At 43.3% G+C, this 18,275-nt stretch overlaps 1 protein-coding gene across 1 annotated transcript; it reads right to left on the reverse strand.

Moving 5' to 3' along the window:
- Positions 1–3,778: 3,778 nt before the first annotated feature.
- LOC123115848 (glutaredoxin-C15) lies at positions 3,779–4,426 on the reverse strand. Its single transcript, XM_044536926.1, has one exon. It carries the CDS (start codon positions 4,338–4,340, stop codon positions 4,029–4,031), a length of 312 nt encoding a protein of 103 aa, XP_044392861.1. The 5' UTR covers positions 4,341–4,426; the 3' UTR covers positions 3,779–4,028.
- Positions 4,427–18,275: the final 13,849 nt, after the last annotated feature.

The following is an 18,275-nucleotide window of genomic DNA, read 5'->3' on the forward strand; positions in this document are numbered from 1 at the left end:
TCTCCGCTCCCTTCCTCCGCTCGCGCAGCCCTTCGGGATCCGAACTTGCTCGCTGGGATGCGTGAGGAATTCGACGCCCTGTAGCGCACCCGTACGTGGCAGCTTGTCCCGAGGATTCCCCATGCTAATGTCATCACTGGCAAGTGGGTGTTCCGCCACAAGACTCGCCCCGACGGCTCCCTCGAGCGCTATAAGGCGCGCTGGGTAGTGCAAGGTTTTAGACAGCGTGCTAGCGTGGACTTCACCGACACCTTCGCCCCGGTTGTCAAACCGGGCATGATTCATGTTGTTCTCCAGATGGCTGTTTCTCGAGCCTGGCCAGTCCACCAGCTCAACGTGTCCAATACTTTCTTGCATGGTCACCTCGATGAGTAGGTGTTTTGTGAGCAGCCCAGTGGTTTCATCGACACCACCTACCCGGACAATGTGTGCTTGCTCTTCCGTTCCCTTTACGGGTTGAAACAGGCACGCCGGGCCTGGTACCAGCGTATTGCGGCCTTCCTTTAGCAGCAGGGGTTCCGTTCCACACGGTCTGATGACTCCCTGATTGTTTATCATCAGGGCGCCGCTACTGCGTACCTCCTCTTGTACGTTGACGACATCATACTGACTGCGTCCTCACCATCGCTCCTTCAGCAGATCACAGCTCGACTCGGCACCGAGTTCGCCCTCAAGGACTTGGGGGCTCTCCACTACTTCCTCGGCATCGAGATCGTTCGCCGTGCCACTGGCTTCTTTATGCATCAGCAGAAGTACGCCTACGAGCTTCTGGAGCGAGCCGGCATGCTTAATTGGAAGCATGCTTCCACGCCTGTCGACACAAAGGCTAAGGTGCCCACTGTCAAGGGTTCTCCAGCGTCCGACACCCCCTTCTACCACTCCATTGTCGGCGCTCTCCAGTACCTTACGCTGACGCGACCGAATCTTCAGTATGTTGTTCAGCAGGTGTGCCTTCACATGCACGCCCCCCTGATACTCATTGGGCTCTGGTATATACGTGGCACCATGGCTATGGGTCTCACACTGACGACCTCTTTCGACACCGAGCTCGTCGCCTACTCAGACCCCGACTGGGGTGGGTGCCCCGACACTCGGCGCTCCACCTCCGGCTACTGCGTCTACCTCGGGCCCTCTTTGATCTCGTGGTCATCTAAACAACAACCCACGGTTCACGATCGAGTGCCGAGGTCGAGTATAGGGTTGTGGCCAACGCCGTCGCGGAGTGCTCCTGGCTACGACAACTGCTTCAGGAGTTGCTATGTGAGGTTCCCAAGGCCACGATTGTCTACTGTGACAACGTCTCCGCGGTCTACCTCTCTGCCAACCCTGTTCATCATCGTCGGACGAAGCATATTGAGCTCGACATCCACTTTGTCCGGGAGCATGTTGCACTTGGTCGTGTTCGAGTCTTGCATGTTCCCACCTATCAGCAGTTCGCCAATATCATGACGAAGGGACTGCCTACTTTGACTTTCGAGGGCTTTCGGTTCGGTCTTTGCGTCTCCGGCGACGCTTCGACTGCGGGTGAGTGTTGAACATGCACATACGTATATAGGTCTGGGTATTGTATGTTGCACTTGTCACGTCTCTTTCCCCTCTGTAACTTGTTGTATCTTGGGAGACAAGACACCAGGCGCACCCCTTGTATCTATATATGTGCCTAGTGCACGATCAATGAGAATTATCGATGCACACAATCCCTTTCTCCCAAACTTACACTCTCTTATCTGCCTACTTTCCTTATGAGTTGTATCAAACTTCAAAAATGAGATATCAAAGAATTTGATAAATACATGAGGCATTGTCTCTCGGGTGAAATGTATATGAGCAAATATACTAAATGTCTAAATCCCTGACCGCTTGGGATCTTGTTAATTTGCAGAACAAAACATGGAGGAGGTTTAGGGGTCTTGAATTTAGAGGTTCATAATAATTATGTGTTGCTAAAGAATATTCACAAATTTATTAATAAGCAAGATATTCCTTGGGTCAAGATGGTGTAGGAGATTTGTTACCAAAATGGTCCCCCATCTGCTCACAACACTAACTGCTCAGATGCCGTCTCCCCCCCCCCCCCCCCCCAATCGGGGCTTGCTGCAGTTGGTGGGTGAGAGGTGAGAATTTTTTTCCTTTTTTATTAATTTGTTTAAGCTCTAATTTATTTTCTTCTGCTTTTGATGTAATTGAGCTTTCAAATGACCTCTAACCTTCCTGAAATTAATTATGTAGCAGTGGTGGCTCAAACAAAGCCGCGCTAGCTATTTCATATCTATTGAGCTTATATTTATATTGCTACGAATATTAGTCTAAATTAACTATTAGTTAGGGTTTAACTATAAGTGTTTGAGAGCCACATCAACTTTAGTTATGCTGCTACAAAATAAATCCTTTTAATCCTTAACAGAATTCGGTAGTGCCCACATGACAACATGAGGTCATGGCCAAATTATTAGGGTTTATGAGGCCATTTTGGACAATTAGTAAAATTTAGAATTTTAGCCCTTATTATTAGATGGGGTTGAATTAATCACCATTTTCAGATTAAAAATCAATGTAAAATGATGATTATGAGATGCTCATGGCACAATCAATTCCTAATAGAAGTTGCCCTCTCTGGACTGTTAGGGCATGTTCAATGCAAGACGTCTAAACAGGCGCTTGAGCAATAATAGAAAAAGGATTTTTATACGTAGCCTGTGATCATCCAACGCATGTACGTAGGTGCTTGCCCTCCCGGCAACTGAGTTTGTACGGAGAAAAAAACGGAGCGCTCGGTGCCTCGGCTGGCATCGATGCCACATATTTTCCTTCGATCGACCGGGATTCTGCAGTAACTGCAAGGAAATCAATCCTAGCGCTCTTTGTTAGCGCCTGCGTTGGAGGTGACCTTACACCCGTCGACACGGAGCCGTCAACTACGGGGCGAGGGACATATGTCTCCTTATTTGCTGAGTGCCGCTAGAAAGAAACTCGGCAAAGACTGTGTAAGCTGGTGCGTTTGCTTTGCCAAGTGTTTTTTTTCGAAAAAGGGTTTTCCCCCGCTTTATATACAAAGCAACCAATCAAGCCGTACAAGGATAGGTGCTGGGACAGAAGCAGCACAGTCACGCCCAAAAGAAACGACAGAGAAAGAGCAAAAGAAACAAATGCCGACAACGGCGGATCAACGAAAACGAAGAAGCCTCGCGAACGCTGCGCCCACCGGGATCTTCCACTAGGCTCCAAGACTCCGAAGCGCCGGCACCTATCAACACCTCCAAGAAGGATCGCGACGATGACGACGCTGCTGCCAAGGGTTTCCCCCGGTACACGACGAGGCAAGAGGAAGGGTAGCCCCCGACGCCCTCCCAAAAGGTCAGGTGGCACCCACAGGCGCCACCGCGCCGGTGTCGGCCAAGCCGACAGAGGTTTCCCCCGATCCCAACCCGCACCTCGGGCGCTCCGGAGCCAGCCACCAAACCAACCACCACCCAGCGCCAACACGGTCAAGAGGCCCCCACGCCGTCTCACCACGACACCGCGAAGTGAGGACAGCAAGGCGAAGAATCAGAGCCGGGACTAGGGCAGCAGCACCGTCGGCACGCGGGAGGGCCCCACCTCCACCGTCAGCGCTCTCGTTTCTACCTTCACTGAGTGTTACACTCCTAAAAGGCCATCTTTTCCCAGCACTCGTGGAATGGAACATGGCAAAGACGGCGACACTCGGGAAAAACCGAATTTTGAGTAGCATTTGTGAAACCCTAATCACAACTGTTGGAAATGGACGTAATAAATTGCATTTCTCATTCAAAGACACTTGTATGCGTCATTCCATAGACTCACACTGTTATCTCGCCAACGACTAAACAAAACTTCTTGTGTTCCCGTCATCTTGGAAAGAGGAACTACGCTATGCTCATGTGGCGACCAGCCCAATAACCAGTACAAGCAAAAAATTTCCCTACTTGTGTTAAGCGCGGCGGATACATGCTTGCATGGCGAGGTGCGAAAATTGCCAAAGCTGGGATGAACTGATGTTGCACCCATGGTCAGAGCCACATGGCTCCTGCGGCCTTGAGCATGACCACGAGCTTCCCGCTGAGATGCAAGGACATGATCCTGTCGGTGGAGCCGACGAGCTTGCCGCCGATGAAGACTGCCGGGACGGGCGGCGTACGCCCAAGGCGTCTGGCGAGGTCGCGCTCCATGTCGCGGCCGCGTGGGTCCTTGTCCAGCTCGTGGACCGCGGCGCCCACACCGAGGCTCGAGAAGAGGCTCGTCACCGAGTGGCTCATCGGGCAGTTGCTCATGGTGAAGATCACCACCGCTTTCTCGGACGACAGCTTCGTCACCCTCTCCATCGCCGGCAGGTCAGAGCGTTCTTGTCTTCTCTCGGATCGCTAGTACTGGACTTGGTGTTAGTATGCTCAGCTGAAACTATTTTCTGTGGTCCTGTGATTTGTGGTTTGTAGGGGTGTGACTCGATGCCCTTTTATAGTGTTCAGGATATGTCAATCCATGAGAGGGGAGGGGGTGGCTCCCTCATGGTGTGGGCATAAGAATCTGGGACGTCTGCATTTCAAAAGTGAGCAGCTTAGTGCTAATTGAGGGTCAGGTTAACGGTTGTACACAGGCGTATTTCTTTTTTGGTGTGAGAAAATTGAGAGGGCAAGGACAACAGCTACAAAGAAGAGTAAGGGAGAGGGAGATTACCTTATACAAAATCCATGTAACTTTTCATAATTCTGCAGAGTCTCAGGGTAGCTCGAAGTAAAGCAGAATTGCTCTCTTAAGGCATCTCCAACGCTGATCTGCAAAAATCTTCGGTATATGTCTGTTTTTTATGTCCGGACGTAATCCGCGGACATGATACGGGAGGTAGCATCCAACGTTAATTGCAAAGGATCCAGGTGGGAGAAGAAAAAGTAGGTGAAGACTATGCATGTGGTGGGTTATTGTGGTGTGATATCCAGCTTCCCGGCGGCGGCGGGAAGCTCTGCGGCCGGTTGGATCTCCGATGGGCGGCGGCGCATGGAGGGCCTGGTGGATGGATCGGTTGTACGTCTGGTCTGGCTTCCGGTCAAATCTGATCTGCCCGGTGCGGCTTGCTCCATGCGTTGCGGCGGTGATCGGTGGTTGTCCGTGCACGCGAGGTTGGATGGAAGTTCCTCCAGCGGATCCAGGTGAAAAACCTGCTCTTGGCTCGTTGCCAAGGCCGGCGATGGCGGCGTTTTCTGCGTCGTCCCCTTCTTGAAAGCATCATTGTGGAGAAGCTCTAGACCTCTATCTGCCACCTTTGGGGAAAATCTTAGATTGGTTGATCAGATGACGGCTGCAATCTTGTGTCGTATCCCTCTTGAGGGCGTCATTCTTGGATGTATGCATAGGCTCGAGGGACCAATGGATGGCATCTGCGGTGAAACGGTGGTCCGTGTGACGCATCGATGATGTGGTGCGGCAGGGCCTCAGCGATGGATGTGTGATGATGGACGCGCGTAGGGAGGAGGTGTTGCGTGGCGCCGTGATGGCGTCGACAGCAGGCCTGGCAAGGTCGATGCGTCAGTATTTGCTCTGAAGATGGATCGATGGAAGATGGCGGTGACGACCTATGAGTGCGTCGGACCGGTTTGTGCCCTAGACCTGGTATGTGGATTGTTGGGGTCTCCGGCTTTAGTTGTTAGGCTTGGGTGAGAGGTCTGGTTATTCAGCTCACACTTTCTACACCCCTTCAGCAATGGATAGGAGTAGCGACAGATGTTGCCAAGATGACGGCTTTAGACTTATTTATGTATTATTTTGTAAAGTTTTTGTGAATAATTGATAAAGTGGCTGCATGTATCTCCCAAGTCAGAGGTCGGGGGTCATCCTCCTTTTCTAAATAAAAAATCTCTGTAAATAAAAATAGCAAAAAGGTTGGGGTACATCATATTTGTATTACCGAAAACAGCAGGAGACAGTCCTATTAATGATTCAATGGCACTTGTAGATATCCGTCTTATAAAAAAGTATATATGTGTGTCTATATCCATTTTGATAAAGGAGCTCACAGGCATACGGGATAACGTGTTAAAGAACTTTAAGTGGGGACTAGCAAGAAATTGTAGGAATATTTCAGATGCCAACCACTGAATGAAATGGAATCCGAGAAAGCTTCCCCCCACGTCTTTTTCAAGTCTATGCCACTTACGACAGCATTGGATGCCATATATTTGTCAATGATCTAATTCAGCCTATACATTTTCTAAAAGCTGCTTGTATATACATGCATGGATGAAGAAATATTTGTGGTGATTGTAATTTAGCCCTTGTATATTAATTAGTGACATGGGGTTGTACACCTGTTAATTTTTTGAAATATGGAGAATTGATTTATGTGGAAAATGAAGTTTCATGTTAATTTTCCTACGGGACATTTGATTGGAGGTTTTGTTCCTCTACAATGGATATGTGATCATATACACGTTTTGATCATAGTTGCCACCATTGCACATATTCAGCACAATTATGAGAATTCAAATGTTGTAAATATATCAGCGGCGATTATACCCAACGAAAAATCAAAGTGCACACAGAGAATCGTACAGCACATACACAATTTTGCACGTGCATGCCACGATAAATACTAATGCATCGACTAGTCATTGCTAGTACAATGTGAAAATCATTTTGACTCCGCTCAAGCAGAGAACCCAAAAAAAAGAAGCCAATAAAACAAGGTCAAAACATATATAGAAATTGAGCTACCATGTATGCTCAAAGGTGTGGCACCCAACAGTCTACACCTTTGGAGCTACTTTTTTCTCGCGAGAAAACTTTCGATCTATTTATCCACCGTTAAGGTAGCCTTTGGAGCAATTCTAGCAGGGTTGCCATACGAGTCTACTCTAGTCACCATAATAACTGTCAATAAAACTGTTCCGGCCAAAAAAAAAAGATCATTCTTGTAGAATGGTCATACCTGTCAAAATCGCCATATCTTTTAAAGTGTCTTGTTCATATCTAGCCTTTCAGCCTTCATATTTGATGTCTTGCAATCAACTTTTGAAGTGCACACCATTCAGCCATTCAAACCGTGAGGTGCGAAGAAAACTTCACGTGATCCCTCACCTCATATAGAGATGAAAAGAGATTACGAAAAAAGAATATCTAATTGACGAGTGAGTCATATGATATGAAGGCAGGCAATATGACGACTCTGAAGTTATGCATCACCCATGCACATTCCATATGCATATGGAGCGTGCTTTGTATGTGTTATGAAGGCTGTCAATATGACAGACTGTTAGAGTTGGTGTTAGGTATCATGCTCGGTCTTATTTATCCATGCATCTTTAGTTGTGGTTTTAGGAACTTAATGGCACTGATGGATGGAGATGAAAAAAGTAGCTAGTCACCAAATGCAAGTAGCAACAGGTATCGGTCTCTCTCTCTCTCGCAAGTGCCAGGTGCTGGTCTATCGCTTACCTCATCAGGTCCACAGCTAGGAGTATGTACACACAGTGCATGTGATGCAGCGATTCGAGATTGATAGATTGCAACGTATATATCTCATGCATGCATGACCGCATGCCTTTATATCCGTTCATCACTTTTTTTCAGAAAAAACATCCTATCTATTCATCAACTGTCAAGATAGTACAAAGAACACCATAAGTAAAAATTACATCCAGGTCGGTAGACTATCTAGCTACGACTACCAGCACTGAAGCGAGCCGAAGGCACCCCACCGTCTTCGTCCCTCCTTCGTCGGAGCCAGACAAACCTTATTATAGTAGACAGTCAGGATGTCGTCGTGCTAATGCTCTATAGAACCAGCGCACCAGAACAGCAACCGCCGCTGATGAAGAGAGAGGTACATCGAAGGATCCAACCTGTAGACACACGAACACAGACGAATAAAGACAGGATCCACCGAAGACAAACACCGAACAAATCCCGCGAGATTCGCAGGAGACAAACCTCCGCACGCCCTCAATCCCACGACGCTAGAAACACCACCAGGATGGAGACTAGGTGGGGATAATCTTATTTCATCTTCAGAGAACCGTTGCCGGCTCGCCTCTCTGAGCAGAACCAAACCCTAACAAAACTCAAAAAAAAAACATGAAAAAATGAAACCCTTCTGCCAACAAGTGCCGAGATCCACTGTATATACAACATGCACATACCATGCACTAGCTCAATTGTTTTACTAAGGCTCTTGTTTTGTCAAATGTTGTTGAATAATATAATAAGATGGTTGTGTGCATTGTCCGATGCAGAGGCTGGGAGTCATCCTCCTTTTCAAAAATGACGGAAAAGGCTTCTAAGTAAATAAGAGTGTTGAACCCAACGAGAAGCTAAAGCTAGAATTCATATTATCTTCAAGTTCTATCGACCACCGATGCAACTCTACGCACACTTTCGTTTTACCTAGAACAAGTAACGAAACTAGTTGACGAGAATAAAACTAGAAGTACTTTGGGAGAATAAAACTAGAATTAATTTGCAAGATAATAAAAGTTAGTTGTTTAGTAGAGAGTTTTTTGTAACACAAAGAGAAACATTGTCCATAGGCAACTGAATATAACACGATAGATACTTATCATATGCAATGAGGGAGAGGCGTAAGCTAACACACTTTTCGTATTTGGATCACATGTTCTTATGATTGGAACTCTAGCAAGCATCCGCAACTACTAAATATCACTAAGGTAAAACTCAACCATAGCATTATGTATAAAGTCCCCTTTACTCCTATACGCAACTACCCCCTTACTCGGGTTTAAGCTTATGTCACTCTCGCAACCCACTATAAGAAAATCTTGAACATACTGTAACACCCTACAACGGTAATCCCACATGCTTGCGAGACACAGAGGGCACCATAGGACAGCACCATATCAACATAAAACTCATATCAACCACACATACCATAATTAACCCGTATGACAAAACAAATCTACTCAAACATCATAGGATTATCACACATCATTGGATAATAATATATAGCATTAAGCACCATGTTTATATAGTGATTACAGCAAGGCGAAGAGCTCTTACACCGCTGCATAGAGGGGGAGAGAGTTGGTGATGACGGCAGCGAAGTTGTTGGTGTAGGTCGTTGTCATGATGATTTCCGGGCAGTGCTCGAGCGCCGCCAGAAGAGAGGGGGAGATAGCTCCCCTCCTTCTTATTTTTCCTTGGCCTCACCCCTAGATGGGAGGAGGGTTTCCCCTCTGGTCCTTGGCCGCCATGGCTCTTGGAGGGCAGGAGCCCCTCCGAGATTGGATCACTCTCTGTTTCTCTTCTGTTTCGTGTCTGTTTTCAGACCCCCTTCATCGTTTCTTACATTCCTGGAGATTCGTAACTTCAATCGGGCTTAAATTTTGAGGAAACTTTTCTTCGGAAATTATCTTTCTTTTGGCGAAAGAAGGGCTCCAACCGACTTACGAGGGAGTCACAAGGCAACACAGCGTGCCCTACTCCCAGGAGGCACCCTGTTGCCTTGTGGCCACCTCCGGCACCGCCTTAAGTTGATTCTTCTTCCCAAAAATCACATATATTCCAAAATAAATCTCCGTAAATATTTATTGCGTTTGGACTTCGTTTGATATAGATTTTCTGCAAAAAAAATGCAAAAAACATGAAAAAAACTGGCACTGGGCATTGGATCAATATGTTAGTCTTAAAAATAATATAAAATATTACCAAAAGTATATGAAAGTTGTAGAATATTGGCATGAAACAATCAAAAATTATAGATATGCTAGAGATGTATCAGAAGCCCCAAGCTTAATTCATGCTCGTTCTCGAGTAGGTAAATGATAAAAATGTAATTTTTGATGTGGAATGCTACCTAACATAATCTTGGCTACATAATCTAATTATGAAATGAATATTAAGATGCGGGTGATTCAAGGCGATAATCTATCATCTGATATAAAGACATCAATACTCAGGCTAACAAACAATCATGCCTTTCAAATAAAAAATGCTAAGGAATGATATCCCTACAAAATCATATAGCTCAGCATGCTTAGTCTTCCTAGCATAAAGATATTAATCATGAACTATCCCGATGACAAGCCAAGCAATTGGATCATACTATTTAACACGCTTCAGCATTTTCAACTTCATGCAATATATGAGAGTGAGCCATGGATATAGCACTATGGGTGAAATAGAATACAGTGATAGAGATCAATAAGGAAAATCAAAAAGGGAGAAAGTATCGCATCAACTCGACGGATCAACGGGCAATGGAGAGGCCCCTCAATCGATATCAATGCGAGGAGTAGGGATTATCATGCAACGGATGCACTAAGAGCTATAAGTGTATGAAAGATCAACAAAAACTAAGTGGGTGTGCATCCAACTTGCTTGCTCATGAAGACCTCGGGCATTTGAGGAAGCACATCATCTGAATATACAAGCCAAGTTCTATAATGAAAAATTCTCAGTAGTATATGAAAGTCATAACTCAGGAGACTGTCTATATGAAGAACATGGTGCTACTCTGAATCATAAATGTGGTAAAGGATACTGACATTGCCTCTTCTCTTTTCTTTTCTCCCATTTTTTTCTTTTCCCTTTTTTCTCTTTTCTGGTGGGCTTTTTTGGCCTCTCTTTTTTTAAGTCCAAAGAATCATCCCAGTTTGTGGGTGATTATTGTCTCCATCATCCTTTCCTCACTGGGACATTGCTTTAGTAATGATGATCATCACACTTTTATTTACTTGCAACTCGATATTACAACTCGCAAAACTGATATAAAATGACTATATATGAATGCATCTGTCAATGTACCAGGATGTGTAAGGATCTAACGTAGCAAAGGTATCAAAAAATGGACAAGCCATAAAAATGTCATGCATCTAGCTTACGATCATGCAAAGCAATATGACAATGAATGCTCAAGTCATGTATATGACAATGATGGAAGTTGTATGGCAATATATCTCAGAATGGCTATGAAAATGCCAGATAGGTAGGTATGGTGCCTATTTTTAAGAAGATATAAGGAGGCTTATGTGTGATAGAGCATATAATATTACGGGGTTTAGATGCACTGGCGTTTGCACCAACTTTCAAGCTGACAAAGGGCAACACACGGTACCTAAGAGGATAGCAATATGTGGAAAGGTGAGAGTGTGTATAATCCATGGACTCACATTAGTCATAAAGAACTCATATACTTATTATGAAAGTTTATTACCCCTCGAAGTAAAAAAGTACTAATTGCATGCCCTTATGGGGATAGATTGGGAGGAAAATACCATCGCTCGTCCCCGACCGCCGCTCATAAGGTAGACACTCAATAATAAATCATGCTCCAACTTCATCGCAAAACTAGAGGCTATACGTGCATGCTTCGGGAATCACAAACTTTAACATCAATATTTTCACTAAACCACAATCATCCAATAGTACACACACATATTACCATCTTAATATTACAAAACTATTGCAAGGAATCAAACATGTCATATTCGGTGATCTACAAGTTTTATGTAGGATTTTATGACTAACCATGTGAAGGACCAATTCTCATTTAACTCTCTAAATAGATATAAGTGAAGCATGAGAGCTTAATTCTTTCTACCAAAGACCACGCTCTAATAAATATAAGTGAAGTGAAAGAGCATTCTATAAATAATGATTTTTCTATGTAGAGAAACGAGCACCCAAACTTCAAATGATATAAGTGAAGCACATGAAGCATTCTATAAAGTCATACTCAAAAGATATAAGTGAAGTGCATGAAGAGTTCTACAAATCAACCAAGGACTGTCTCATACCAGCATGGTGTATTACTACAAGAAAATGAAAAGCACACGACGCTCCAAGAATTTACGCATATCGTATGAACAAAACAAAAACCGAGACATGTCGATAATTGTCAAGGAAGAAATATGGGATACCTTATGGAGCATCCCCAAGCTTAGACGCTTGAGTTTCCTTGAACTTGGGATGTCTTGGGCATCCCCAAGCTTGAACTCTTGCCTCTCCTTATTATTCTCATATTGTTACCTCCTCGATTTTCAAACACTCCGTCCACATAAAACTTAACCAATTTTTTTATTAGAGGGGTTAGTACATGTAACATCAAATCACATCATGTCCTGGTATAACATTTATTGTATAATTATAATCAAACATTACCCATTGTATGCTATCACAATTCTATAGCTCCCAAGTAAATGGGGCTAAACAAGATTTCAGACATAAGCCAATAAATAAACTATAACATCATTCTATGAAAATAGACACTCTGTAAAGATGTAGATGAAAAATATACTTCTGTAACTCCAAAAATTCTAAAACATTAGGAAGTGATAAAGAAATTGCATAGCCATACTGTGCAAAAAACTTCAGAATTTTTCTGCGTTCTAGCAAATTAACAAAATTCAAACACTACAGCAAAAGTTTCTGTTTTTGTACAACACACACCAAACAAGCAATTTAAACATCCTAAAGGTAAATCTTGGCACAATATTTTTATAATACAAAGGATTTGTACAAGGGAATAATAGTTTTTGTTGAAAAGTTTCTGTAATCAAGGTTCACAAAGTTTCCATGGGCATGAATAAAGTTCAAGGCTAGCCCCGACTTCCACATTGCTCATCTGTCTCACTTCCACTTTTATTTTTGAAAAAGGTTTAGGTTCCCCTCTATATTTTTTGTTTTTAAATTTTTTTAAAGAACACAACAAAACAAAATGACTCTCTAAAACTTTCGGTTGTCTCCCAGGAAGCACTTTCTTTAAAGCCATTAGTTAGGCATAAATTGCTCAAGTAATTGATCCACCCGGATTCCAATGTATATCAAAGCCAATTTTAATTAACAACAATTTTTAATTTAGTAGTGAGCACAAAGCAACAAATATAACATAAAAACTGAGTCTAACTCTCTTCCTATGCATCGGCATGTCATTAAAGAATAATTCGTGCACACATAATAAAGGCCGATACATAGCATAAACAGTTTCTTGCAATTTTATCGTATTGCAAACATAGAGAGGTGGAGATGTAGTTCCTTTCATAATAATTGCATGTAGGAGTAGAAATAACATGCATATTATAATTCTCAAAATCATCATGTGTAATGGTAAGATGCAACCCATCAATATAATCATTAATAAGTGCAAACGTCTCAGATATAGTGTAGTTGGGAGAATTCAAAAAGATAATAGGACTATCATGTGGGGATGCAATATCGACAATTTCATGTTTAACATAAGGAACTATAGCAATCTCTTCTTCCAAATGAACCTGCAAAATAATAGTCTCTTCTTGGACAGCGAAGACTTCCTCAATAAACTCATTAATGTCGGCATTGTATTCATAATTCTCATAGCAATATTTGAGTATAGCATAATTTTCAGATCTATAAAGAGCATCGTCACAATCGTCGTACTTTTCAAACAAAGATTTAATTTCATAAGCACCCTTAAAAGCAACAAATTCTTCTATTTGTTCCACATCATAGTAATCATGTGCATCATTAGTATAAGAAGCTAAGGTTTCATTATCATTAAGTTCACATTGGTAGGGAAGGTGTTTTTTAGGGTCCTCGGAACAACAAGTAAAATCATATGTATTTCGCATAAATTCCAAGCATAGCAATGCATACCATTAATTTGAGCCAAAAAAGTTTCCCTTTTTGAGACAAGCGATAATCCCTAAAGTATTCCCCATTATCCAAAGTATCTCCCATTATCAAGTCCAATGAAGATTTATCAGGATTATCAAAGTACGTAATTAATGTTTTCCACATAAGCAGCATCAAGGGTTTTAGGAGGTTACCCGTCTCCATCAGTAGTAACTACAACTAATTTTTTTGGTAATTCGTGACTAAAGAAAAAGAAAATTTTAGAATAGAAAATAAAAATTACTTAGAGATAAATCAAACAAGCACACACGAGAATATTCACCCCACTTTATTGCTCCCTGTTAATAGCGCCAGAAAAAGTTCTTGATAACTCACAAGTTTAGGCGATCTATTGTAGCTTTTTCAATAAATAAGAGTGTCGAACCCAACGAGGACTTGAAGGTAGAATTTATATTCTCTTCAAGTTCTATCTGCCACCAATACAACTCTAGGCACACTTAACATTCGCTTTACCTAGAACAAGTAATAAAGCTAGTTGACAAGAATAAAACTAGAAGTACTTTGCGAGAATAAAACTAGGATTAATTTGCAAGATAAAAAAAATTAGTTGTTTAGTAGAGAGCTTTTTGTAACACAAAGAGAAAGATTGTCCATAGGCAATTGAATATAACACGATAGATACTTATCATATGGAATGAGGGAGAGGCGTAAGCTAACACACTTTCCGTACTTTGATCACAATATTCTTATGATTGGAACTCTAGTAAGCATCCTCAACTACTATAGATCATTAAGGTAAAACCCAATCATAGCATTATGTATAAAGCCCTCCCATACGCAACAACCCCCATACTTCGGTTTCAGCTTCTATCATTCTCGCAACCCACTATAAGAGAATCATGAACATATTGCAACACCCTACGTGGTAATCCCACACGCTTGCTTGATACGGAGGGCACCATAGGACAGCACCATATCAACATAAAACTCATATCAATCACACATACCACAGTTAACCCATAGGACAAAAGAAATCTACTCAAACATTATAGGATTGCCCCACATCATCGGATAATAATATATAGCATTAAGCACCATGTTTAAGTAGAGATTGCAGCAGGAAGAAGAGGTGTTACGCCGCTGCATAGAGGGGGAGAGAGTTGGTAATGACGGCAGCGAAGTTGTTGGTGTAGATCATCGTCATGATGATTGGGGAGAGAGAGCCCCCCTTCTTCTTCTTCCTTGGCCTCCTCCTAGATGGGAGAATGGTTTCCTCTGGTTCTTAGCCACCATGGCTCTCGGAGGGCAGGATCCCCTCCGAGATTGGGTATCTCTCCGTTTCACGTCTGTTTTCGGACCCATTCACCTTTTTTTATATTCCCGGAGATCCGTAACTCTGATTGGCCTAAAATTTTGAGGGGATTTTTCTTCAAGAATTATTTTTCCTGTGGAGAAAGAAGGGCTCCAGCTGACTTACGAGGGAGTCACAAGGCAACACGACGCGCCCTACCCCCCAGGGTGCACCTTGTTGCCTTGTGGCCACCTCGGGCACTGTCTGTGTTGATTCTTCTTCCCAAAAATCACATATATTCCAAAATAAATCTCCGTAAAATTTAATCGCATTTGGACTTCCTTTGATATGGATTTTTTGCCAAACAAAGAACATGCAAAAAAACAGGAACTGCCACTAGGCACTGGATCAATATATTAGTCCGAAAATAATATAAAATGTTGCCAAAATTATATGAAACTTGTAGAATATTGTCATGAAACAATCAAAAATTATAGATACGATGGAGACGTATCAGCGGCAAGGGCAAACTTTTTCCTCCAGACTTCATTGGCGAGCCCGTGGATTCTCCTTCCCTCTGCCTGCTGCATCGGCGGATGGTGGCGGGGAGGAGTATCCTGGTGCCTCTGCTTTGGTTAGTAGTTTGGGTTAGGTTTTTTAGTCCTTGTAGGTGTGATGTTTGGGTGGATGGTGGCGCTTCTTCTTCGAGTTTGTCTTCCGGGTTTCGATCCTCCTAAAGTTCGTCTGTTTGGACGTACTTGACAAAACTCTGGCGTAGATTCATGTCATCTCCTTGGGGCTATGAGGTTAGGGTTTCTCATCATGTGGTGAGATTTGGTGTCATGTGCTTCAGGTCTATGCAATTGTTCAATGGCGACAATTGCAGCTCTAGGGCGTTGGTCCTTAAGGGCACTCACACAAAGACTTCCCGGCTATCATCGACAAGGTCAAGCCGGTTCGGTATGGGACCAGCGACAGTGGCACGTCGGCAGCTCATTTTGGCGGAAGTAGTGGTTGTTCGTTGGTCTCAGAATCTCGAAGTAATTTTTATTATGTTTGAGATGCTTTCTACTTCTGATGAACATTTATAATAGATCTTATCCTTTCCACAGAAAAAGAGACATGAATTATCTGGAATAGTAGAGGTCTTCTAATGGGGAACGAAGCATGAAAATCAAAATAATTCCGACAAACACCCAAGATCTATCTAGGAGAAGCATAGAGACAAGAGGGGAGAGTGTGTCTACGTACCCTCATAGACCGAGAGCGGAAGTGTATATAATGCGGTTGATGTAGTTGTACTCTTCAGGAACCAATCACGATCCAACCGATCTAGTGCCAAACAGATGGCAGCTCCGAGTTTAGCACACGTGAGGCTCGATGACGTCTCGTCCTCCTTCATCCAACAAGAGAAGGCGGAGAAGTAGATGAGATCACAACTAGCATGACAGCGTGGTGGTGATGGTCGTGGTGGAGTTAGTTTAGCAGGGCTTAGCCAAGCGCTACTAGAACGAGGACGGAGGAACTACGGAGTAATGGAAGAGAGAGGGGCACCAAGGGCTTGGTGTGTCCTCTTGGGGTGGCCCCTCCCCTCTATATATAGGTGGAGAGGTGTGGGGAACAACCCCTCCAAGCCCTAGGGCGCAGCCAAGGGGAGAGGACTTGGACTCCAAGTCCAATCCTATTCCTACTAGGACTCCTCCTTTTTTTTCCTTCCCTAGCCACATGGGCTTTTGAGGATTTGGTGCGCCTAGCCCAATAAGGCCAAGGCACCTCCGCTCATCACATGCTAGCCCTTGGGTCATGGTGGACCCACTTGTGGACTTCCGGACACCTCCAGAACCTTCTAAAGCTTCACGATACAATACCCAAAAAACTGCACTTTTTTCGAAACCCAAAATATGACTTCCCATATATAAATATTTACCTCTCGACCATTTCGAGACTCCTTGTGACGTCCGGGATCTCATCCGGGACTCTGAAAAACATTCAGTTACCAATCATCAAATATCCCAATACTATTCTAGCGTCAACGAACGTTAAGCGTGCGACCCTGTGGGTTCGGGAATCGTGTAGTCATGACCGAGACACCTCTCCGGTCTATAATAAATAGCGGGACCGGGATGCCCATATTGATTCCTACATATTCAACGAAGATCTTTTGTCGGTTGAACCATGATTTCAAGGATTCGATTAATCATGTATGCAATTCCCTTTGTCCGGCGATATGTTACTTGCCCGAGATTCGATCGCCGGTCTCTCCATACCTAGTTCAATCTCGTTACCGGCAAGTCTCTTTACTTGTTCCATAATATAATATCCTATGAGTAACTCATTAGTCACATTGCTTGCAAGCTCTTTAACATGTTGTATTACCGAGCGGGCCTAGAGATATCTCTCCTTTATACGGAGTGACAAATCCCAGTCTTGATCCATGCCAACCCAACAGATACCTTCGGAGATACTTGTAGAGCACCTTTATGATTACCCAGTTATGAAGTGACGTTTGGATACACACTAAGCATTCCTCCTGTGTCAGGGAGTTAAACAATCTCATGGTTTAAGGAACATATACTTGACATGAAGAAAGATATAGCACATAAACTAAACGACCTGATGCTAAGCTTACGGTTGGGTCTTGTCCATCACATCATTCTCCCAATGATGTGATCCCGTTATCAAAGGACAACTCATGTCTATGGTTAGGAAACCTTAACCATATTTGGTCAACGAGCTAGTCTAGTAGAGGCATACTAGGGACACAGAGTAGTTTATGTATTGACAGATTCACACATGTATTTAAGTTTCTGGTTAATACAATTCTACCATGAACAACAAACATTTATCATGAACAGGAAATATGATAATAACCATTTATTATTCCCTCTAGGGAATATTTCCAACATCTTCGACTTGGCTAAATGAAAATTTCTTTCTGACACTTCTAGGGAACAAAACTTGAACTTTATTGCTCTGACGGGGACTGGATGTCTGAACTTCTCAACACCTTTTTTGAGCTACCTATGGTGTGGCCTTGATTATGCCTGCTATTGCCTACCTCTGAGGGAAAGGCTATGTGGTATTTTACAACGGGTAAATGAAACTACGATTGAGGTACTAAATATGAAGGTCGGTGATTTTTCTATCAAATATGATGTGCGCTCGAAAGGTGACTGCTGCTCATGGACATTAGTGGCGGTCCAAGGTAGAGCTCGGCCTGAGGTCTAACCTAATTTCCTACCTGAGTTGGTATGGATTTGTGGTTCTGAGTCCTTACACGTGTTGGTGGGTGGGGACTTTAATATTATTTGAAGATAGGATGAGAATAATAATAATAATTTTGATGACCGATGGCCCTTTATGCTCAATGATATCATTGAGAACTCATACCTAAAAGAGATAGCTTTTTCAA

This window comes from Triticum aestivum, chromosome 5B, assembly GCF_018294505.1.
Source record: "Triticum aestivum cultivar Chinese Spring chromosome 5B, IWGSC CS RefSeq v2.1, whole genome shotgun sequence".
In the NCBI taxonomy this organism is placed as follows: Eukaryota; Viridiplantae; Streptophyta; class Magnoliopsida; order Poales; family Poaceae; genus Triticum; species Triticum aestivum.

Excerpts from the sequence above, each read along its gene's own strand:
- LOC123115848 (XM_044536926.1), bottom strand. The coding sequence starts at position 4,340 with ATGGAGAGGGTGACGAAGCTGTCGTCCGAGAAAGCGGTGGTGATCTTC.